Source organism: Gymnoscopelus braueri (genome assembly GCF_963280865.1).
Source record: "Gymnoscopelus braueri genome assembly, chromosome: 20".
In the NCBI taxonomy this organism is placed as follows: domain Eukaryota; kingdom Metazoa; phylum Chordata; class Actinopteri; order Myctophiformes; family Myctophidae; genus Gymnoscopelus; species Gymnoscopelus braueri.
Window position 1 is genome coordinate 20,886,335 of NC_137622.1, and position 23,370 is coordinate 20,909,704.

Genomic DNA, 23,370 nt, shown 5'->3' on the forward strand with positions numbered 1-23,370 from the left:
GCTTGTAGTTTTTGGAAATGCTTGTAGATGTTCTATTTTCGGTGCATCTCACAATCATGCGACGTCGCCTAAATTAGGCTTAATTTATACTTTATTGCACAATACAACTGTGTCGCTCGCTGAATATTTAATATTTTAAAGCGATGCATCCAATCAGTGTGTCACTTTGTTGGCCTGGAAAATCAGTTATTTGCGGTGAGTGGCACCATCATGCAGCAAAGTATATAAATTGGGCTTTAGTCATTGTCTATATGTTTTATTTAAGGCGTGGTCTGCTTCCATACAGCTTGCATTAAAGTAATGGAAGCTATGGTTTACATTCTCAAAAACTGAACACAATATGTTACAGTAAAAATACGACAAGTAGAACAAATGTATCACATAGACAGAACACAGGATTTTATTGCACTCTACAAACACTCAGTTTTCTCTCCAAACAAAAGCATTCAATGCAAGGGCGGGTGTGTCCTTAAAACACTTTAGCATAAAATTATCTTTGTAATTACATTGTGTTTGTGCTGACTCAGTGAGTCATTACAGAAACACAATCTTTGTGCTAAGAAGCTTTTAGGACAGAGAGAGGTATTATTTATCATGGTAAAGTCAACAGTGGCTTAGTGCAATCATCTAGGTAGGAGATGTGGGTCAGCCATGCTATGTCAGAGAGCTATACAATAAAACTCTACATAAAATAACCGCACACTGACTGAGAAGCAGCCATACGCTGAATAAACATAATGACGATAGTTTGATCATTGAGGTTTAGCTGTGGCAGTCATAAAGTAGTTCACAGAAAGTGTAGGTACAGTACTATATATAAATACAACACATACATTTGTTGTGTGACATAGTCATAGTGCATTATCGTGTTTGACGGCAGGTTAAAATCTCAAAACGTGGACTGGAGGTGCCTGGTATAAAACTATGTAAAATATTCAGATATCAAAGATAAAACATACAGTTTTTGGCCCACCACTAGTAGTAGTAATGCTGCTCAATGCATTCCATCCATAGACTTGACCAATAACGGCGGCAGCTGTGAATGTAGAAACAATCACAGTATTTATTGGGGTCCACTGGGTCTCTGTATGTATTCCTGTCATCTGACTCTTGTGCCTGTGTGTGTGTGTGTGTGTGTGTGTGTGTGTGTGTGTGTGTGTGTGTGTGTGTGTGTGTGTGTGTGTGTGTGTGTGTGTGTGTGTGTGTGTGTGTGTGTGTGTGGGTGGGTGCATGTCCACTACAGCCTTTCAAAGCCAATGGCGCAGAGCAGGAAGACGGCATAGAGAGACAAGAGACAGAGCCCCAGTTTGCGGTCCAACCTCCACCTATTCAGATGGACACTTAGAACCTGACACACACACACACACACACACACACACACACACACACACACACACACACACACACACACACACACACACACGCACACGCACACGCACACGCACACAAATGAAACAATTATTTACTATGTGTAAAGATATACCCTTAAGACTCCCTTTGTGCACCTTAAGAGTTAAATGAAGACTCAGGTGTTTGCAGTGTAAATAGAGCGTCGCAGTTCCCGCCCACTTCCTGTTTTTTTTGGTGCCGGAAGAAAAAACTCAATGCATTTTTCCATTGACATTTCCAAAAATATTTATATCTATTAATTTAAGCCTCGAATCAAGCCATCATGAGATGACATGAATCATGACCATAAAACGTTTTTTTCTGTGATTTTTTTAAATTTTATATTTAATTATATGATATACTATATTTAATAAATACCCTTTGTTTTGCCGTTTTCAATTTTTTTTTATCACAGAATCAAACGTTTTATGGTCATGATTCATGTCATGTCATGATGGCTTGATTCGAGGCTTAAATTAATAGATATAAATATTTTTGGAAATGTCAATGGAAAAATGCATTGAGTTTTTTCTTCCGGCACCAAAAAAAACAGGAAGTGGGCGGGAACTGCGACGCTCTATAGTACACAACTATTTACCAATACAGTTTGAACATGTTTGCTGTTTTTTTTTTATTCTACATGTGAAAAGGTGGTTCGGTACAGTTAGGTAGTAGTACTCACAGTGAGCATGACTGAAGCCAAAAGCAGAATCACAGAATACAGCAGCCCTTTACTGTTGATATACACCTGTAAAGCATATGGAGCAAAGACTTTAGTTGACCGTATTCCCATGAGTCCTATACAAATAGCCGATCTACAAGCTCACAATGCGCCACAATGCAATGGTTCATCTGATCTTGTGTATTCATCAATTGAAGGAAAATGTCTTTCTTTTCCTGTTTCATCCTAAGGAGATGTCTCGATAAGTAAAGCATCACAGAGAGTGAGCTATAAACCCCACTTAAAAATAGTGTTGGCAATAATCATATTGTGTCTTGAATCAATTGATGTATTTTCACTTTATGTTGCTTACACTGTGTGATATGATATATGGAATAGCAGATTTTTTACCACAGATCCATAGTTGACTATGAGTGTCCTCAGTGCCCAGGGGAAACCCAGGCCCAGCAGTACATCAAAGATATTACTGCCAACGGAGTTGGACACCGCCATATCCCCCATGCCTACAACACAGATACACATTCAAGAATACAAACACAGAGCAAAGCTATTGTCATAATAACACACACGGTGACCATGTACAATGTCTACATAACAACATGGTTATCTACTGAATATGCTAGAATCTGCAGTGGTTCTCAACCTGTGGTCGGGACCCCCAGGGGGGTCCCCACATGATTTTGGGGAGGGGGCTTTTAAGACCTTTTAATACCAAAAAACAAAAAAGAAGACCATTACTGCATCAAAAGTAATCAACAAACTATACTATAAAAACTGGCCAAACATTGGTCAAATTGTCAAATAATACAAGAAAGAGGCAAGAGGAAAATTCCAAGTGCTTGTCAGGGTGGGGGGTCCCCAGTTCAAATATGATTACTGTGGGGGGTCCCCAGTTCAAATATGATTATTTTGGGGGGTCACGGCCTGAAAAGGTTGAGAACCAGTGTACTACTGTATGTAGGTGGACACAAGGTTGGGCAATGGGCATGCACACGCACATACCCCGACGGGCGACAATGAGGCTGGCCATACAGTCCGGGACACTGGTGCCAGCCGCTAGGAAGGTGATGCCCATGATGACGTCAGGGATTCCCAGAGTGTAGCTGATTATGGTCACCTGGAGGAAGCAGGCTGCATGTGACTTTGTGTTCCTCACTGACATGTCATTTGTTCTGTGGTGAACACACATTTTCATAAATATTTTTGCATAACATAGCAGTGTTGACATTCATGTGTGTGTGTGTGTGTGTGTGTGTGTGTGTGTGTGTGTGTGTGTGTGTGTGTGTGTGTGTGTGTGTGTGTGTGTGTGTGTGTGCGTGTGCGTGTGCGTGACGTGTGCGTGTGTGTGTGTGTGTGTGTGTGTGTGTGTGTGTGTGTTTTAACATGATTCAGCATGAGGATTAACAGAGACTGACAGCTTATTATTTTGTTTCATAGTTGTGTCCCCGTGCCATTTGTTTGAAGTTGACATAAAATAGATAGAGAAGAAAATGAGAAGTGAGTGTGCAAGTATTACATATACCTACGTTATGTGTGAATGCAGGAATGTGTGCCTGTGAATGCACGTTTTCAGTGTATCTGTATGTAAAAACAATCAAATCTGATAATATAGTCATATGCAAAAAAATAGTCCTTGTCAATGCTGACCCCTACTGGTTGCTCTTGGTGAGGGTGTAGACAACCAAGTCTGTCCTCCAGTACAGGTGACGTTGCCTTCTTTTAACCTGACAGTGATAAGTTTCACTAAGACAGCATAAGGCATAATCATGCAATTCTTCCCAGTTCCGCGCCCTGTTGAACAGGTGCCTCGACCAACCTATTGGAGTCACGGAGTGGTGGATTCGAACCGCAGTGGTGGGCAGGAACTTCACCCCTGCACCACACGAATGCTCCAGAGCGTATCTATATGTGAATGTTGACATTGTGAGTGAGCATACAGTAGCATTTCTGCGCGTGTGTGTGTGTGTGTGTGTGTGTGTGTGTGTGTGTGTGTGTGTGTGTGTTTCATACCATCCAGACCATGAGGTAGGAGAAGAGGGCTATCCACAGGGTAGAGGCCAGGAAGGTGAGCAGGTACCAGCGCTCCCATCGTGGAAGTGCACAGTTAGGAATGCTGCAGTGGAGCAGTATGCTCACAGGCCACGATACAAGCCACTTGAAACGGTCACACCACGTATCTGCAGAGACACATACGATTGTGTGTGTGTGTGCGTGTGTGTGTGTGTGTGTGTGTGTGTGTGTGTGTGTGTGTGTGCGTGCGTGCGTGTGTGTGTGTGTTTTATGTTTGTGTCCCACTCACCTGGCATGGTGAAGGGTCTGAATGGGACTATGTCCTCTTCATCTTCGTCTTGCTCCTCCTCTTCCTCCACATCCTCTTTACATTGGATCTCCTCTCCAGCCATCCTTTTCTCCCTGTCCCTCTCTCTCTCTCCCTCCAGGGATGACCTGTCTCCCTCTGCCGCCGCCCCGTTTTCCCTCCCCCATGGGCCGCCGCCGCCTGACCCCTCCTCCCCTGTGCTGGCTCCGCCTTCCTCTAGGCCCCGAGCACGGATTAACCTCTGCCTCTGTGGTCGGGAGGAGAAGAGGGAAAAGGGTGGAGGGCGGAGCGGGAAAGAAAGAAAGACAATCAAATTAAAGTAGGAACAAAAGACAGGTTGGAGTATAAGAAAGAAGAAAAAGAAGACGGAACAAAACAAAAGGATTCAACCGTTAGTAGGAAATTGGATGACCACCAAACATCATAGTAACAGCATAAGAATAGCATAGCAATGCAGGAACATCATACAGACATCATAGGAACATGAACACTGAATCAAGGGAAGCTGTGTCAGCCGGGCATGTCTTCAAATACACCTGGAGGGAGGCATTTTGTCAATATCCATACCATATAGCACAGAGGCATGGCTGCAGATGAGGGATGGCACTGACATGTTTACTTGCAGTTGGGATCAGCATGCAAAAGCACAGAGCCAAGGAAGTGGAGTGCAAGATTGAAGGATAGTGTCAGAGGCCAGGGTGACTCCTGCATCATTATTAACATGCATTTTGCCATGCACTGGACTATGTCTCTCTGTGTGAGTGCACATGAGTGTGTGTATTTTGTGGTGAGTAGACTTTTGTCTTCTTTATTTTCCAGTTTAAAAAAATCTCCCAATTTAGTTGTTATGCCAATGTATAGTTCCTGTCACTGCTGACTCCTTCGACTTGGTCGTGGGGAGGGTGTAGACAACCATGTGTGTCCTCCGATACACGTGACATCGCAAACCGCTTCTTTTCAACTGACAGTGAGGAGTTTCACTGGGAAGATGCAGGACGTGTGCGGAGGAACACACTATCTTCCCCAGTTCCACTCTCTGCTGAATAGGCGCCCTGACCAACCTGTACTGTAGGAGTCACTACTCTAGATGCAGAAGATCGCAATCCACAACCGGCTTCTAACACGCGAACACGGCCTATTGTGTTCGTTGGAGCGCCCCGCCTGAGGCACCGTGGAGGACTGGAACCCCAGTCTCCGTGCTGGGCAGGAACTTTACCCCTGCGCCAACCTGAGGCCCTTTGGTGAGTAGACTAGAATCTGATAACTGTTGTTTCCAGGAGATGGTATTACATATCCATGATTCGGCTTGTACCTACTTTCCCAACCTCTTGCAGTACCAGCCTCCCTATTGTACCTACCTTTCTAAGCTCCCACCTGCCTCCCTACTGTACCTACCCTCTATATCACCTACTGTTCATGCCTCCCTGTACTTACATTCCTAACCACCTACCTAAATCCTGGAGCAAAACCCTGGTTTTCTGATGTTATGTCATGAGTGAACAGGCTGACCTCGGGTTTGCCAGCATGCGGTGTACCTCGTTGATGACCATGCGTCCTGCCATGCGCAGGCGGGTGTAGGGGGAGAAATGCGGGGTGATGAGAAGGCGGAGGCTTGCCTCTGAGAAGGTGAGCTGATGAGGGTGTAGACTCAGTAGCTCATCTACCATCACCACCCCCGAATCCTGACCAGCCATTGCACACGCATCTAGGAGTGTTGTTGATTGATGGGAAGGACAGAGGGTACAGGATGAGGAGACGGCAGAAGAAGGGAAAGAAAGTGCGATAAAGAAGACTCAGATTAAGTAAATGGAGAAGTTACAGAAAAGAGAGAAAAGTCGTTAGAAAATGGGTTGTAGATAGTGAGACAAGAAACACTCATAAATTGATGTGGACTACTTCCATTTGGTTGTATCCACAGGAGAATAGAATTAGCTTTCATTGGCAGTCTGAATTGTGTCACTGGGTCTGTTTTAAAAACTAGAGTTTCCCATCCCACATATGGCACTAAAAAGAGACCATGACCATAAGATGATGTTTGTATCATTTTATGTGTTGTTTCATTTGATGGTAAGAAACCATGTTTCTAACTCAAGAACGGATGGGCTTCTTTTCATGAAACTTGGTGGGAGTGATCAGTGTAGTCTCCCCCAAAGAGATATTCAACTTTTGTGTCAAAAAGGTCAGAGGTCAAGGTCACCATCAAGGTTAGAATTATATAATCGGCCGTATCTCAGGAACGGGACAAGACAAGATGTTGGTGAAGGCAGGGTTCACACCCCCAGGTGCATTCTTTATGTATCATGTTTCTAGTTGGTTTCAGGCAACAGCAAAGCCATTCCAGCAGCAGCTAGTCCCTAGAATTAGACAGAAGGTGGCCTTCTCTCTTTCTCTCTTACACAAACACACTCACTCTCACACACCTGGCTTTAGCGGCACCATATCAGTGTCACATTCTCCAACGTGTCCAACAGCGGTGGTCCGTCGCAGACCGCTCAGACAAGGCTGGCCTCCTCTGCGGCAGTGCCTCTCCACCCAACCACGAAGTGGTCCGTTGAACCTACAAACGCATGCACGCATGCACACACACACACACGCACGCACGCACGCACGCACGCACACATGCAAACACACAATCAGAGTAGACCTTTCTTAAGAAACCATAGATAGAGGTAGGAAAAAGACAAGAAAGAGAGGAAAACAGAAAACCAATATGCAGACATGCGTTTCCATTCTTCCAACAGTGCTCAGTCTGCTCGCTACTCACTTCATGATGACAATGTAGATTCCATACATAGAAATCAGAATTATGGTCTCCCACCTGAAACAAACCAACGCACGCACGCACGCACGCACGCACGCACGCACGCACGCACGCACGCACGCACGCACGCACGCACGCACGCACGCACGCACGCACGCACGCACGCACGCACGCACACGCACACACACACACACACACACACACACACACACACACACACACACACACACAGAAACTAACTATATGGAATTATGTTGCAAAACGTTTGTCACGTCAAAGATAACCTTGGCTTCAAATTTAATCTAGTATCCTAGCAACAGCTGCTTATGTTATAATTGTGTTTTTCTTACCACATGACTTTCTCATCGTAGATCACCTGCAATTACATTTTTAATATATGTTAATAACACCAAAAATCCCCAAAACACTATAATCAAATGTTCGAAATGGCAAATGCCACCAGCAACAACACCTTAGTAGTCAATAGTTACAAACACAGTATCAAATGTTGGTTTTACTTTTCTCCCATTAAAATCCTCTCAATTTCTATGATTACTCTAAGCACTTTAATCTTCCTAGTGCAAGTGATGGACAGTTCCATTTCCCCACTTAAATTTGTTTTTCAATATATTTTTCGAGCGGTTGATCAGATAGGAGACAATATTAATTTTACGGTCTTGTGGTGCACTCTATGCAAAACATCATAGTTTTTAACCGCAGCCATTTCAAGTATAGAGCTGAATGTGAAGTGCCAGTTGCATCAGAATCAATTCCAGAAATCAAGTGGAGTATTTCAGTGGTTCTTAAAGTGGGGTCCGGGGACCCGCAGGGGTCCTTGGGGGGTCCCAGGGGGTCCCTAGCTAAAAATAGCAGATATACAAGCTCACTGCGAGCTTGCACATCTTCTATTTTTGAATATAAGAAATAATAATCTTGAAAGTATTGCATACATTTGAATTACTTAACACAAATCTTCTGGGGGTCCCTGGCACAAAACATTTTCAGATGGGGGTCCGTGGCCAAATATATATACATTTGGGGTTCCTTTGAGAACCACTGGAGTATTGAATCCATTTCACAAAGTAATTATGCTCCATGGTTTAACTGTAGGTTCTCACCAGAATAAGCACAAGGATGGATAGGATGTAGAAGATAGCATCACGGAACAGTGGCCACCAGCTCAGAGTAATGGGCTAAGAAAGTGATTATAATATACACACACACACACGCACACATATCCACACAGAAACATTACAGCAATAGAAAGGTGAATCAGAATAAATGGAACGGCATGCTCAACTTCATAGTATTGTATTATGTAACAGATGCAGACTCAAAAACAACAGTCCACACTCACTTAGCCTTTGGTTGATGATTTATTATTGGTGCACGCCAGTATTCAAGGATGAACACGCTTCAGCCGAAAGCCTTCTTCAGCATCTTTGTGGTGTGCACCAATAAATCACCAAAAACGTTGGCAGTGCAGAGTAGACTATTGTTACAGAACATCAAACATATATTTCTACAATAAAGAAACAATCTGTATTCTGTACCAATAATTGGAATCTGTTAATTTATATATTATTAATATATCATGAAAACGTATTCTAATTCGAATCAATATCACACCAATTTACTTCTTTAATTTGATCGAAAGACTTAGAAGAGTGAGCCTCAACAGTAAAGTTTCCAGTGTGGACATTTAAATTACCTGGCCAGCAAAGATGCCACAAATGCCAATGATGACTAGGATGTTAAACACAGCTGATCCTATAATGGTTCCCACTCCCAGGTCTCCCTTTGTGATAAACACTCCTGAAGGAACAGAGAAAGAGACCAAGTGCTACGAATTATCATAAAAAATATCGCATTCAAACGTAAAGGTTTTTTCTTTACCAAAAGCTATTTTTGCTGCCTGCTTAGGAGACCATAAAGGCACCATAACCATTTCTTACCTAGTGGTAGTCCTAAATCAATGATCGTCGCCGTAGTCCCTGGTTTCCAGAATGTGGCATACCCGTTTCCTGTACCGGTTCACTGTCTCATAGCTTGTTTGATTGGCTTGGCAGAAGATTTGAACAGGGAACACAAATGATTCCTGTTCAAATCTGCTGGCAGGCAAATCAAATCACTAGCTATGGGAAACTGAACTGGAATAGGAAACGGGTATGCCATTGCCACCTTCTGGAAACCTGGGACTACAGTTATGAACTAAGCCAATTTCTAAAGTTGATCACAGCATTACTCTCAAACAAAATCAGGCACACAAATCACAAAACAAGCCCACTCTTTGAGTCAGCAGGAACATTTACTTTTTTTTAGTCCTATTCAGATGAAGATCAATGTGATTGCAGGTGATTGGAGCTTTGAGTCCCAATCAGATGAAGAGCGATATGATTGCAGATGATTGTAGTTTTGATCAATGCACTGGAATCAAACCGTATCGATGATTACACATTCATCATACTGACCAATCAGGGAGGTGAAGAGCTCAGGAGCAGAGCTCCCGGCTGCCATGAAGGTTGCCCCGGCAACATCCTCGCTGAGTTGAAGGTTCTGTAAAGGGCAGTGAGGGCAGTCATAGGATTACAATTGAGATTGATGTAAATAATTGTGGTTTGTTAAATACTTGGTACTTATTTTATGACACAATTTTAAGGACAAAAAGTGTGTTGTTTAGATTCAGAAACTACTGGAAATTTTAAAGTTTTATTGCCATCATTGGCACTATCTTATGATTCCTCCTGGGGTCCTTACCTCTGATATCTTTTCCAGGGACGGCACAAAGTACACATCACACACAATGGCCAGGGCGTAGAACATGTAGACGGCCTAGGATATACAGAAGACAGATTTTTATCAAAAGGGCTGTGTATTTGACTCTGGCTCTTTGTGCAAGTGGGTGTGTGTGTGTGTGTGTGTGTGTGTGTGTGTGTGTGTGTGTGTGTGTGTGTGTGTGTGTGTGTGTGTGTGTGTGTGTGTGTGTGTGTGTGTGTGTGTGTGTGTGTGTGTGTGTGTGTGTGTGTGTGTGTGTGTGTGTGTGTGTGTCTGTGTGTGTGTGTGTGTGTGTGTGTGTGTGTGTGTGTGTGTGTGTGTGTGTCCGTGTGTTTGTGTCCGTGTGTCCGTGTGTGTGTGTGTGTGTGTGTGTGTGGGTGTGTGTGTGTGTGCGCGCATGCGCGTGTGTGGGTAGGTTTAACGGACCACTTCTTGTTGGGTGGAGAGGCACTGCCGCAGAGGAGGCCAGCCTTGTCTGAGCGGCAAGACCATACTTACACAAAGAACGTGTAGGACTACAGCTCCCTGCCGCCTCTGCTCCGGGGTAAATATGTCCTCAGGAAACTCATGAATGGCTGTAAGGACAGAGCAAAGGAACATTGAAGCAGATTTCTGAAGGGACTTTTACTCATTTGAATGAGAGACTCCAATCTATGAAACTCCAGTCAAGCATACATGAGATTCTCTCTCAGTCCTGACTTCGGACTGACAGAATCTCAGTTTATTGCGATTTCTGTCCATTTCCTTACAACACTCCCTTTAGTTTATAATAATTTAAGCTACATCTTAAACTGTTTCCCCTCACTTTTAAGAATTCATCCTATTCAATTCCACACAATATAAACAACAGCTACCACAGCAATCTAATTTGGAATACATTAGGCAATCCATCACCACCAGCCTCTCCCTAGGCCTAAGAGACTGTACTTCCTAGATGCTTCATAATAACATTTCCCCAAAAAGAACTGCCATGGCACACGGTGCCTGAAGGGAATTGCCTCTGAAAAGCTTTTATTGTGAAGCAAGGCCAGCAGATCTTTTAAAATATAGTTGATACCAGACCATCGATTGTTTGTCAGAAATACTACCGTTTGCACTAATGTACAAGATAATGAATAAGAGAATCTAGTAGATGTCAGGGGTTGTCAGTTTTAGCTTTAAGGAAATCATCTATTGTATAATAATACAAAATGAAATTTGTCCCATTTGTTTGTATTGATATGGAGATGACAGGTATGTGCCTTTTATTTCCATTTTATACAAAGGCACATCAGAAGGATCTAAAATACAATGATTTTGAATGGAATTATTCTTTAAAATAATAATTGAATGTATAAGAGGCCTTGAAGTTTATTTAGTGACTTATTTGTCTCTTTTTAGTATGAGGAATAACATAAGTGAGTTTGTCTTTACTGGCATAGTACAATAGAGCTAAGGGGAAAAAAGGGAAATAGAGCTACGGTAAAAAGGGAAGCTAGACATATTATGTCTAGCTTCCCTTTTAATTTCAGCCTTTACTTATAGTACTTAGTGTCTAAACATCAGCTAAAGCAATTACATTGAAATCACAGCTGTAAAATACTGAATCTTTATTGTAAATCCTAACTCTCCATATCTCTCTTTACCCCATATTCACGTCATAGCACCGAAATGTAACAGTAACACAAAATAAACAATTATAGAATTATAATATTGTTGTACACATAATATCATTACAGAACCTGGGAAATCTCATTCTCTCTCCCTTTCCCTGTCTATCTCTTTCTCTGGCACTAGTACACACACACGCACACACGCGCACACACACACACACACACACACACACACACACACACACACACACACACACCCACACACACACGCGCACACACACACACACACACACACACACACACACACACACACACGCATGCACGCACACGCGCACACACGAGTTAGAGCTCCTGATGAGAGGGTACCAATCAGTGGGTCATTACGATAGGGCAGGAGCCAGGCACTTTGAACAGTTCCACACACACAGCATCCAAGCACAAATTCAGCATTCAGTTTCCTAGCAACTAGAGCCTCAAAGGCCTAACTGTGTCTGAGCATCTATCTGCACACTTAAAAACAAATGAAGATCGATGGAGAGATCTAGACAGATTGATACATTGCTCGGTCAGATAAAACAGATGAAGAGATAGAACGTCGTCACTCTCTATCCTGCGCACATACTCCGGCAATAATGCGAGGACATTTTATGTACCTTTACTGCCCATTGCAAATCCTACACAGCAAAATCCCCAGTTTAACTTAATTCAGAGAGTAAAAATGGACCCACATTGAAACTTGTATGTCCATTTGGTCAGTTTTGCAGCCACTGTAACACTGAGGATTTTACTGTGTAATGTAACCTAGTCTAACCTGCATGACTATCATAACCCTAATCCTAATCTTACCCAGCCCTACTTTTATTATATTCTAATGCCCTTTCCCCCAGCCCAGGGTGTTCAGCTAAATGCCCTCACAAGTGATCAATGTTTAACCCTGCACTCTATCCTTTGACAAGGCAGTTAATTATTATTATTATTCATATACACACACACACACACACACACACACACACACACACACACACACACACACACACACACACACACACACACACACACACACACACACACACACACACACACACACACACACGCTTCCCACCAGCTGTAGGAGTGTTTGAGGTCTGGTTGCCTTCTCTCTCAGGGTTGAGCTCTCTCTTGGACCAGAATAAGACATCATCCACACTGGTTCCTCGACACTCTACAGAGACATAATGATAAATATTATTTTTGTTCATGCATACAAACAAATAAATTATATATATATGTGTGTGTGTGTGTGTGTGTGTGTGTGTGTGTGTGTGTGTGTGTGTGTGTGTGTGTGTGTGTGTGTGTGTGTGTGTGTGTGTGTGTGTGTGTGTGTAGGCTACTGTGTATATATATGTATACACACACACGTACACACATACATACATATACTACATTGACATCAGTTAACCACTTGAATCCCAGCATCGCTAGCTGAAAATAGCAGATCGACCAGCAGGCTATTTTCAGCTAAAGCTTTCTCCACAATAACAGGAAACAGAAAAGACACTAGCATTGAGCCCTGAGGGACTCTCTGGTTACCCATATGGGGTTTCAGTGGTTATTAATGGAGTCATTTTACAACAAATTAATTTAGCCTATATGTATTCAAAAGTAGGTCCTATACTAGTCGGTGTGAATCAACATATTTCAACTGAACATATAACGCACCTGTGATGTGCAGAAAGTGCATGAAGCAGCTGGCTGCAGTCACACAGACTCCGAAGACGCAGAACCGCAGGAGGAGCCGCGCCGTGCGCCTCGGTCTCACCGGCGCCTTCATCGCTGCCTACGGTCTCCAGACTCAGAACATGTCGGTAGTCATGGTACCGTATAGTAGCCGTACCGGCTCTCTGGCTGTCAGCCTACTGGATCGCTATTCTTTTCGGTGCCGTTGATTTGAATGTAGGCTCCATCCACCGCCTACACTAGACTAATCGCAGATCATCGGTCGTACAATCAACGCCAACGCAGCATCCCTTCAGTCTAGGGACGACAGACGAGTCAATAATGCATTCCGGTATACAGACGCTGACGCGCACGGAAAATTGGGGTTGAGAGGCGAAAATATCCCCGTGGCTCAGATATTCATCACATCTCTTGCGTTCCAACTCTCATCCCAGATAACGGTTCTTCAGACTCCCTTTATTATTTCGTCACAGGGAGGGGGTGTTTTCGAGGTGTCACTGAAAAGACCACCAGTGAGCGCGCCTCTTGGGTGGGGCGCCCATGTTCTGGTCTATTTTAGAGACAACCAGTAGGCTACCACAGTGGTTCTCAGCCTTTTCAGGCCGTGACCCCCAAAAATAATCATATTTAAACTGGGGACCCCCCCCCATTTTGTTTAACTCGGTTCCACAGATACATGTTGTGAAAATAGCCGATCTACAAGCTTGTTGTGAGCTTGTAGATCGGTTATTTTCACAATAATTTGCCTCTTTCTTATATTATTGATGATTATTTGACAATTTGGGCAATGTTAGTAGGCTATAGTTTGTTGATTTTGATGCAGTAATGGTATTTTTCTTTTCTTGAGGTATTGAAAAGGTCTTTAAAGTCCTTAAATTGTCCACTTCGCTGTCCTCTGCTCTGGGGGGGGAGACCCCCCCCCACCCCAAAATCATGTTGGGACCCGACTCTGCGACTCCCGACCCACATGTTGAGAACCACTGGGCTATACCACATCAAGGAAAAACGGAAACTTAAGATGTATGTATTCAATATGGAAAAGAAAATATTTCTCATGTAACTCCTATGTAGTCATCAAACCAGATTCAAAGATGTAGGCTATAACTGTGAATTCCAGTATAGGCCTGCCTACATCATATTGTATGATATCAATGGACAACATTAAATATAAGGCCAGATAACATTTTAATAATTCAAGTAATCAAACAAAAGTCACATCATAAACAGGCAATTTAAAATATCAAACACTTAAATAAACAATATTGTTGGTTGTAGCCTGTTATACAATGTGCAATTAAGACAAGCAAAAAGTAAATGAAAATAAAGGCATGTGTAACATTGCATTTAAAGGCCAAGACAATGAGATGTAAAAAAATACATAAAAAGTAGAACGGATGTTTCTAAAGCTGAAATAAGATTGGAAACAAAAGAAGTTGTGGAAGGACATGTCATAGAATACTGTCAATTAAAGCTGCAATAAACATAAACCTCAAGGTGAATGACACTCTCACTACAACCAAACGTGAAGTGAGTAAAATCCTCAACATATTCTTCACGACCATAGCCTCAGATTTGGTTGAAAAACTACCCCCTCACTCTGGGAGATATGGTGAAGAGTATGTTGACTCATTTTACGAAAAACAGGGTGTACGCAAAAATGATTTTAAACTCTCCCTGTGACAACAGAAGAGGTGTTTAAAAAATTTAGTGCACTTCACCAACACAGAGCCACAGGCCTCGACAATATCCCATCCAAATTTCTAAAAGACTCAGCCGCCTCCATTGCTCCAATCATTACCCACATAATAAACCTCTCCATAATACAGGGACGGGTCCCTAACGATTTTAAAAAAGCAAGGGTGACCCCTCTGTACAAAAAAGGAAACCAATTAGACCCTGGCAACTACCGCCCTATTTCTATTCTTAGCTCCATCTCGAAAGTCATGGAAAAAATTGTCTATGAACAGGTCGATAAGTATCTTGCCGAGAAAGATCTAATCTACAAATTCCAATCTGGTTTCAGAACAAACCACTCCACTGACACATGCCTTCTCTATTTGAACGACTCTATCAAACAAGATGTCGACAAGGGCAAATATTGCGGCATGGTCATACAGGACCTCCAGAAGGCCTTTGACACCGTTAATCACCCAATTATGATCAACAAGCTCAAAGCAATAGGTTTTGATGATACGTCGGTAAACTGGATGAGATCCTACCTGGAAGGGAGGGAGCAAGTGGTGGAAGTAAACGGCAGTCCCCTCCCCTCCCAGTGACTTGTGGTGTTCCTCAAGGAAGTATACTAGGACCTTTACTGTTCCTGATATATGTGAATGATATGTCTTCAGCCTGCGACTGCAAACTGTTCCTGTTCGCAGATGACTCGGCCCTGCTAGTCTCGGACAGGGACAGGCTGCAGGTTGAGAAAACTCTCAGCTCTGAACTCAACAAGATCTGCATCTGGCTCTCCGACAACAAACTTTCATTACACCTGGGTAAAACTGAATCAATCCTCTTTGGGTCCAGTCCTCACCTTAGCAAGGCTGAGAGTTTCACGATCAAAGTGGGTGATGATGTTATCACAAGAAAGGAGGAAATTACCTACCTGGGTTCCATCTTGGAGGCAAACCTCTCCGGTAACAAAAACGCCGAAAGAGCGATCAAAAAGGTCAACCAAAAAACACGCTATTTGTGGAGGATTGATCGTCTAGTCAGTAAGAATACTCTGAAAATTCTTGCAGGGGCCCTCATACAAGGTTATTATGATTATGTATGCACTTCATGGTATCACAACACCTCCAAGGCCTTAAAAACAAGGCTCCAAACATCCCAAAACAAACTTGTAAGGCTACTTCTTGGCCTCAATCACAAAACCCATCTAACCCCTGCTCATTTTGCTAGGATTGAATGGCTTAGGGTTGAGGACAGAGTACAGCAACTTGCTATGGGCCTGGTCTTCAAGATACACCACAACATTGGGATCCCCCTGTATTTGTCAAAATACTTCCAAAATGTTAATGAAGTCCATGATCATAACACCAGAGGCAGCTCCACAAATCATGTTCAACCCAGATTTGGCTCAAAAAAAGGGAATGAATTCGTTCTCATGCTATTCATCAAAAATGTGGAATGCCCTACCAAAAGGAGTAAAGGAGTGTAAAACCCTACTCACTTTCAAAACTGCCCTAAAGATACACCTTCAGGAGGCTGCAATTCGAAAATGGCCCCTGTCTAAGTCTTAACCTACCCCCCCCTTTTTCATTTTCTTATTTTGTATATATATTTTTTCACTCTTCATACCAGTAACCTGTAAGCTGATTGTATGACATTCTGTATAGTAGTGTGTATATCTGTCTGTCTCTTATATGTCATCATGATTTGTGTGCATGGGGTTCTCATCTTAAACAAGCTCAGTGCTTAATGAGTCTTCCAGTTTAGTAGACCTTGTATTGTGAATTTGTACTTCCATGTACTGTTATTCTCATGTCTTACTAAATAAAAGCACTCAATCAAAAACCTGGGATTTGTCAGTCTGCTGCATGTGCTCAGGGAAGAGGCAAGAGCTGTTTGGACAGGGGATACGCACTAATTTATACAGTATGTTTCAGCCATGTTAACCAGCCCTAGCCCTAAGTTCTGACACCAGGGTCTACATTTATCAACGGAAGAGTAGGAGAACAGACCACCTCCAACCACTGCAGATGTGCTAGCTATATTGCATTAACATACTCTACCGCAGTGGCGTACCCACTGTAGAGGCAGGGCAGGCGGTCGCCTGCCCAACTAAGATGTCGCCTCCCCTAAAAAAAAACAAACAATCGAAACGGTGTCATTGCGTGCTTAATGTCCTCAAAGTCACGCATCCAACAAGATTTGAACTGACCAGATTGGACCTTCCGTTCCAGAGATAATGGCCAAAACATCTTGAAAACGGCCACTTTCGCCGGTTTTCGATCAGCGATTTTCGATCAGCGATTTTCGATTGAGTTGAAATTTGAGTTGAAACATTAAAATAAGTTATGGATTGCAGCTTTAAGCTACATGCATACTGACAACACAGGCAATGTAATCTGAGACAGACTAAAGCCTCAAACTACATACAGCATTCCAATAGCCAGAATTTATACACAGCAATCAATAAACTTAAAGACAATTACACATTCCATTCCATATATTGTTTGCAGCACAAATTCTTGGCTTGCCCCATTTCATTTAAATATTCATCCAGTGTGTGATTAGCCATGGGGGATGGAGTCTGGCCTTCAAATCCACACCATTTGAGATTTATTTTCTTCCACGTCAGGGTTTCGAATTGACAAAACAATTGGTACTTTTGATGAATACACAACTGTGTAAAGGAGGCTCATGATTCTGTTATGATCTTTTGAATAAGTGAATTTCAGCAAATTAGCCACTAAACCTTCATGAATGATCAACACTTTGAGGATTCAAAAACTTGAAAAGGAAATCACCATGAGCAATACAAAACAAAAAAAACATTCACTTTCTCAGTGTAATTTTACATACATTTTCAGTGCTTGGAGTTCCACAGAACAAATTTTGATTTTGTCCTTTTATCTTCTGAGGCGTGTCAGGTCATTAACAAGCCTTGCTTTGCCGTGGAGTGTACTGTTAACTGGTCAAAGTTCAGAGGTCTAGAATAGATTCGATGTTCAATAACAGACCTGCCCACTCATCGTCTCGCAGCAGAGCGTAGGTTGTATACTCCAAACTCAGCCGTTAACGACCACTACATACTATTCTAGGTGCTTCTCTACCCAGGCCACTTATCTCTAAACCTGGATGAATCTCCACAACTCACTTTCCCTTTCCTATCCTCCCACTGTCTTCTCTTCTCTCCTTGTTACCCAGTCACATTCCACATCACCAAAAGAAACTGGGACGGCCTGTCAGACCGTGACCATTGAGGTGTGTGTGTGTTACCGCACAGGTTCCAGCGACCCTGTGACCTGGAATTGTAATCCATCTCCAGGCAGGGGTGACGGAATGAGTGGGCAGAGCCAGCAGAGGTACCAGCGGAGGCCCAGGCAATGGTACAGGTTGCCCAGGATCCCAAGGTTATAGGGTCGACGGGAAGAATACCATTCTCTGGTGGTCTGGCCACGCAGCAGCAGGAAGATGTGGAAGAAGAGGAAGGATGCAACAAGTAGGAATCCCACCACGCAGGTGTCGGCAATGAAGGCAAAGGCAAATGCACGTGCTGAGACCTGACCTATATATAGGAAGACAGAAGGGATAATATAGGGATATCCATGTTACAGGCAGTGAAAATGCACCAGACTGGGGTTCTATATTGGCCTGAAAACAGTAAAGTGAGGTGCAACAGATTTTTCTGTGCTATTCCTACAGATCCGTTTTCAACCAATTATTTCCCTAATATCCAAGCGAGGTTTCCAGATACTGTAGGCACAGAACCTACAGTATGATAGCACGCATCACAGTTATATCAGGTTCTATGTTGTCACATGCACAGCAGGCAGCATCATTGCAGGTAGTGAAATTGTTTTACTCTGAGCTTGCAGGGTGCTAAAGAAATAAGATAAAGAAAACTGAGTTAGGATAATAAATGATAATCAGGTAAACTAAAGAAGACAGAAAACACTAGAGTTATACAAAACTAAATGGGCCTAAATTCTTCTTCTTGTTCTTGGGGAAAGACCATATGAAAAACTCATAAAACAATGCAGAGTCCCTTGATTTTGTGTGTGCTGCAGGTGGAACTGAAGTTTTGTTGATATGAATAAAGAATGAACTATGCAAAATGCCTATTTGCTGCATGCACCTATTCCAGCTTACTACTTAGCTGTTATCTGGGTTAGAACCACTAATTGTAAGACACCTGCATAGTATATCATCAGTGTTTAATAGGGGTGTGCCGATACACTAATTTCACCAAACGATACGATACGATATTTGGCTCACAACTTCGATACGATTTCGATACGATACGCACTTTTTTATTATGAAAATATATGGGGGAGAAAAAATGCAAACAAATAATTCTGTTTTTGCATTATTCAGACGCAAACTTTTAGCTTTTCAGCTACAATAGCCGTTTTGAATCCAAATAGGGCAATAGTGTGACACCTGACCCGAAAAAAAACAACATGTTGTCACCCTTTTCACCTCGGGGCTGTTTGCATGCCTGATTATTATTGTAAAAAAATAATTAAACGATTACCCCCCCCCCCCCCCCCCAAAACGATACATATCGTCACGAAAACGTATCGCGATATATCGCGGGACGATATATCGGCACACCCCTAGTGTTTAACCATCTACAATTAAGATTTGTTTTATTTAATTTTAAGGTAGCCGCACTCTATTAGCCACAGTGCCACAGATTTGGAGAAAGGATTGATGCAATAATTGCAGAGACAGCACATTTACATGTAGATGTCCAGTACGTAGTATAGTATATGCTAAATTTAATAATATATCTCAGTGCAAAAAACAAGATTTGGGTATTATACTAAGGCTACTGATTTCAGGTCTAGTCCAACAGGAATGTGTATTCAGTATTTTAATTACAAAAGTTTGGTGTAGAGTTTCTTCCTTGGCCTACTGGTGCTGGAGATTAGCTGACTGTTCATAAGACACACACACGGACGGACACAGACATAGAAAACATAGCTTTCGGCCTGGCAGAGACAACAAATGCCACTATGTTTGTGGAAACTTTTTTAAGTACACTTGACAATCAAATGTGGTCGTATGCACGTTTCGTGAATGAGCCAATAATAATATTTAATAATACTGTTGTACCAAAGTTAAACTCTCTTTCGCAGACGTCACACTTGCTAAGAAACACATAGTTGTTCCAATACCGACAGTATCAGAAAAGCTCCCGATACTGCCTAAAATGCTGGTATCGGTATCAGTGAGTATGCCAGTCTATGCCATTCCGATACCACGTAATTCATCACATGATATTTCATTTACAGTCATATTTTGATTGCTTCAGTAGATGTTGCACGACTGTTTTAACCTCTTACTGTAATATTAACACATTATTATTTTACTAACTTGTAGCTGCACATTAACAATTATTAATGGAATTTGCATTTATTCCTAGATCAGTGGTTCTCAAACATTTTAATTTCAAGGACCCCATAACTCCAAATGGACCCGTTCCATTTGTACACTCTCAGAGTTACCTGTAAGGGTCCCTTTGGAACCCCCTCAAGGAACCCTGAGGGTCCCTGGATCCCACTTTGAGAACCACTGTCCTAGATTTGTTTAAATTACACACTGGTATCGGATCGGTACTCGGTACTTCCTTATCGACCGATACTTGCGTATCGGTCGATAAGGAAGGAAAAAATGGTATAGTTTGGTACATCTCTACACACACACCTGATAACAACATGAGCCAGGGTATGAGCAGCAAGAGAACGCTGTGCAGCGTCACGCCCTCCTTCAGGATGACGATGAAGACCTCGGCGTTCATCACCACGGCGTACAGGAGCCCCGACCACATGAACAAGAGGCAGCTCAGGAAGTAGCGATAGTTGCGGAGGCCCACACACTGGCCGAAGAAGACGCAGTGGTGATCCCTCCGGAGAACGCACACCTTGCAGTCGTAGCAGTGAGAACAGCGCGGGGGAGTGTGTGCTTCGCAGGCGTAACAGTACCTAGAGACAAGAAGAATGTTTTATATGTCATACCCATTGTCAGCTGTTTATACGAGGCAATTGGCTAATACAATATGATACCATACCATATGATGCAAACCGCAATTATTAGTTTGGAATCATCAACAATTCGTTAGGGGTTTTTAGGTAAAGCTAACAACATTGCGTCTGTGGAAAAAGGGAGTAAATGTCTTGCCTGGTGATGGTTACTTCAGGTATGTGGGAGTAATTTTTCAAAGGGTTGTGCTTCAGCAAAATCTTTCTATGACACGATGATGCCATAATGCCATATACACAGTGGTGTAAAGTAACTAAGCACATGTACTCAAGTACTGTACTTAAATACACTTTTGAGGTCTTTTTTATTTCAAATATTCATTACTTTTACTTCTACTCCACTACATCTCAGAGGCAAATATTATACTTTTACTCCAATACAATTATTTGAAAACGTTAGTTACTAGTTACTTTGTAGATTTTTATTATTATTACAAAAAACACTAACCACTTCAGCCATATATATATATATCAGCCATTTGAAAATAGCAAGATCTACAAGCTCACAATGCGTTGTGATGCATTGTGGGCTTGTAGATCTGCTATTTCCAAAAGATTTGTTATACATTTTGAACTTACACAATGAGTACTTTCACTTTACTGATGCCGATACTTTTGTACTTTCACTCAAGTACATTTGAATACAGGACTTCTAATTGTAACAGAGTATTTCTACATTGCAGTATTGACACTTTTTCATAAGTAAAAAGTGTGAGTACTTTTTCCACCACTGCATATACACACAACAAGAGCTTGATGCCTTGAGCAACAGTCTGTGTCAATACCTCCATCCCTGGCCCATGCCATCGCCCAGAAACACTCCCTTGATGCTGGGGTCGGTCTTCAGAAAGAGCGAGGCGTTCCAGCAGATGTTCCCCAGCATGAAGTACTGTGCGAGCAGGTGCACAGCCTTCCACCAGGACGACCACATCACGGTCTTGGTGCGGTCAGCCTCCTCCAGCGGAGGCTCCATCAGGACCAGGTAGCTGACCTCTCCGGTGATGGAGAACACCAGGGCGGTGTTCAGGACCACAGGGAGGTAGGTACACAGCCTCTCCACCCGACAGAACACGTTGCTGGCCAAACTGGCCATGTTTGTTTCTCCCACTTGTAGGGCTGTCACGATTACAAAATTTAAGTTGATGATTAATTTTTTGATTAAATTAAATTATTGCTATAAACAATTTAATTGTGTTTTTGGCATTAAACATTGGAACATATGAATCAAAATAACATTTCTGTTTGCCTTTTAGGCTTCGTAATCAAGAATTTAAAGTACTATATTCTGATGGTAATCATTGCTACAGAGCGTTTGTTCGGTCCCAGCTGTCTCTCCAGCTCTTTAGTAAACAGAATATAGTACATTTTCGGGTAGGTGACACAATTTAAGCCAATCAGAAGAGAGCACTGAAAATGCATTTTCTGTTCATAAAGAGCTGGAGAGACATGGGAGACTCCTTTTACTGAACAAACACTCTGTAGCAATGAGTACTATCAGAATATAGAGCTATTTCTATTTAACACTTATTTTAACAATAGTACATCACTTAGGCTACCCTACCTTTAAATATACAAATAAATTACTGACATATTTAATCATTTTAACATTTTAATAGCTGATCTACAAGCTTATAACGCGTCGCGAAGTGACGCGTTGTAAGCTTGTAGATTTGCTATTTCTGCTTTTTAGAAATGTTGACGATTATGGAAAATAATTGCAATTTCCTCAAATAATTGCGATTAGACGTAATAATAATGTGACTGGCCTACCCCACTTGTCAACTTTACTTCAAGCAATCACAACGGGAGGACTGCTTTCATAGATGGACGGGGCTATTATTACACCGTTTCATTGCAGCGTTTCCCGTCTGCTCACGAACTTGACGGCATGACATCCACGTGATTTTGATAAAATAAGTACAATGCAAAAAAAAACTGATTTACTAGTGTTGTCAACCTTCTATATATCCTGCATTGAGCTAGGTTTCTGCCCTGCGTTCAACAATTTACCAGTGCTGGTGTTACATAGAAATACAACCCACTAGTACGTGTTGCTGCATGTAATATGTTCCGCTGTAAAAAAAAAAAGCTGCAGCAGCAGGTGACGACAGTCATGGATGATCTTCAAAATAGTGTTTGCACTTTCTCCATGTACGGCCCATACATCTACCAAAACGTTCAAATTTCAAATATAAAGTGCTTACCCCATGGCCATGGATGTTAAAAGTATGTACGAACCACCGGAAGCTACCCGTATGTTCCCTATTATTCAATAAAAAGCATTTTAATCCAATTGGTGGCCATTTCTTTCGTATTTTCGCTAAATGCTTTCGAGCAACACTATTGGTTGGGAGGTGTATTGCACTCTGATAGACAATAACTCTATGAGAAAATGGCCACCAATCGGATTAAAATGCTTTTTATTT

The 23,370-nt window shown here is 42.2% G+C and overlaps 2 protein-coding genes across 3 annotated transcripts; both read right to left on the reverse strand.

Annotated features, from left to right (window-relative positions):
- Window positions 1-411: 411 nt before the first annotated feature.
- slc24a6a (solute carrier family 24 member 6a) lies at window positions 412-13,639 on the reverse strand. The gene is made up of 17 exons (XM_080415994.1): window positions 13,215-13,639; window positions 12,619-12,717; window positions 10,423-10,499; window positions 9,907-9,981; window positions 9,621-9,705; window positions 8,861-8,964; window positions 8,268-8,342; window positions 7,500-7,525; window positions 7,153-7,206; window positions 6,809-6,945; window positions 5,924-6,093; window positions 4,371-4,635; window positions 4,082-4,248; window positions 3,074-3,188; window positions 2,462-2,574; window positions 2,072-2,137; window positions 412-1,348 (listed from the first exon to the last, which is right to left on the reverse strand). Exons 1-17 carry the CDS (start codon window positions 13,324-13,326, stop codon window positions 1,238-1,240), a joined length of 1,851 nt encoding a protein of 616 aa, XP_080272120.1. The 5' UTR covers window positions 13,327-13,639; the 3' UTR covers window positions 412-1,237.
- A 765-nt stretch (window positions 13,640-14,404) lies between these two features.
- On the reverse strand, window positions 14,405-22,918 carry zdhhc24 (zDHHC palmitoyltransferase 24). 2 transcript variants are annotated; one of them, XM_080416036.1, is made up of 4 exons: window positions 22,715-22,918; window positions 21,730-22,060; window positions 20,610-20,887; window positions 14,405-18,465 (listed from the first exon to the last, which is right to left on the reverse strand). In XM_080416036.1, the coding sequence occupies exons 2-4, from the start codon at window positions 22,035-22,037 to the stop codon at window positions 18,173-18,175; spliced, it is 879 nt and encodes a 292-aa protein (XP_080272162.1). In that variant the 5' UTR covers window positions 22,038-22,060; window positions 22,715-22,918; the 3' UTR covers window positions 14,405-18,172. The 2 variants fall into 2 exon arrangements, with proteins under 2 accessions (XP_080272162.1, XP_080272161.1); XM_080416035.1 differs by having other exon boundaries at window positions 22,720-22,917.
- Window positions 22,919-23,370: the final 452 nt, after the last annotated feature.

What these genes read in the sequence shown, in the direction of transcription:
- slc24a6a (XM_080415994.1), bottom strand. Translation starts at nt 13,326, where the DNA reads ATGAAGGCGCCGGTGAGACCGAGGCGCACGGCGCGGCTCCTCCTGCGG. An exon ending in TAGTCCTACACGTTCTTTGT is followed by an intron (nt 9,982 to 10,422) that starts GTAAGTATGGTC and finishes TGTATATCCTAG; the next exon opens with GCCGTCTACATGTTCTACGC. An exon ending in CCTACCTCATGGTCTGGATG is followed by an intron (nt 3,189 to 4,081) that starts GTATGAAACACA and finishes TGCTTCCTCCAG; the next exon opens with GTGACCATAATCAGCTACAC.
- zdhhc24 (XM_080416036.1), bottom strand. Translation starts at nt 22,037, where the DNA reads ATGGCCAGTTTGGCCAGCAACGTGTTCTGTCGGGTGGAGAGGCTGTGT. An exon ending in GGCATGGGCCAGGGATGGAG is followed by an intron (nt 20,888 to 21,729) that starts GTATTGACACAG and finishes TCTTGTCTCTAG; the next exon opens with GTACTGTTACGCCTGCGAAG. An exon ending in CTGGCTCATGTTGTTATCAG is followed by an intron (nt 18,466 to 20,609) that starts GTGTGTGTGTAG and finishes TCCTATATATAG; the next exon opens with GTCAGGTCTCAGCACGTGCA.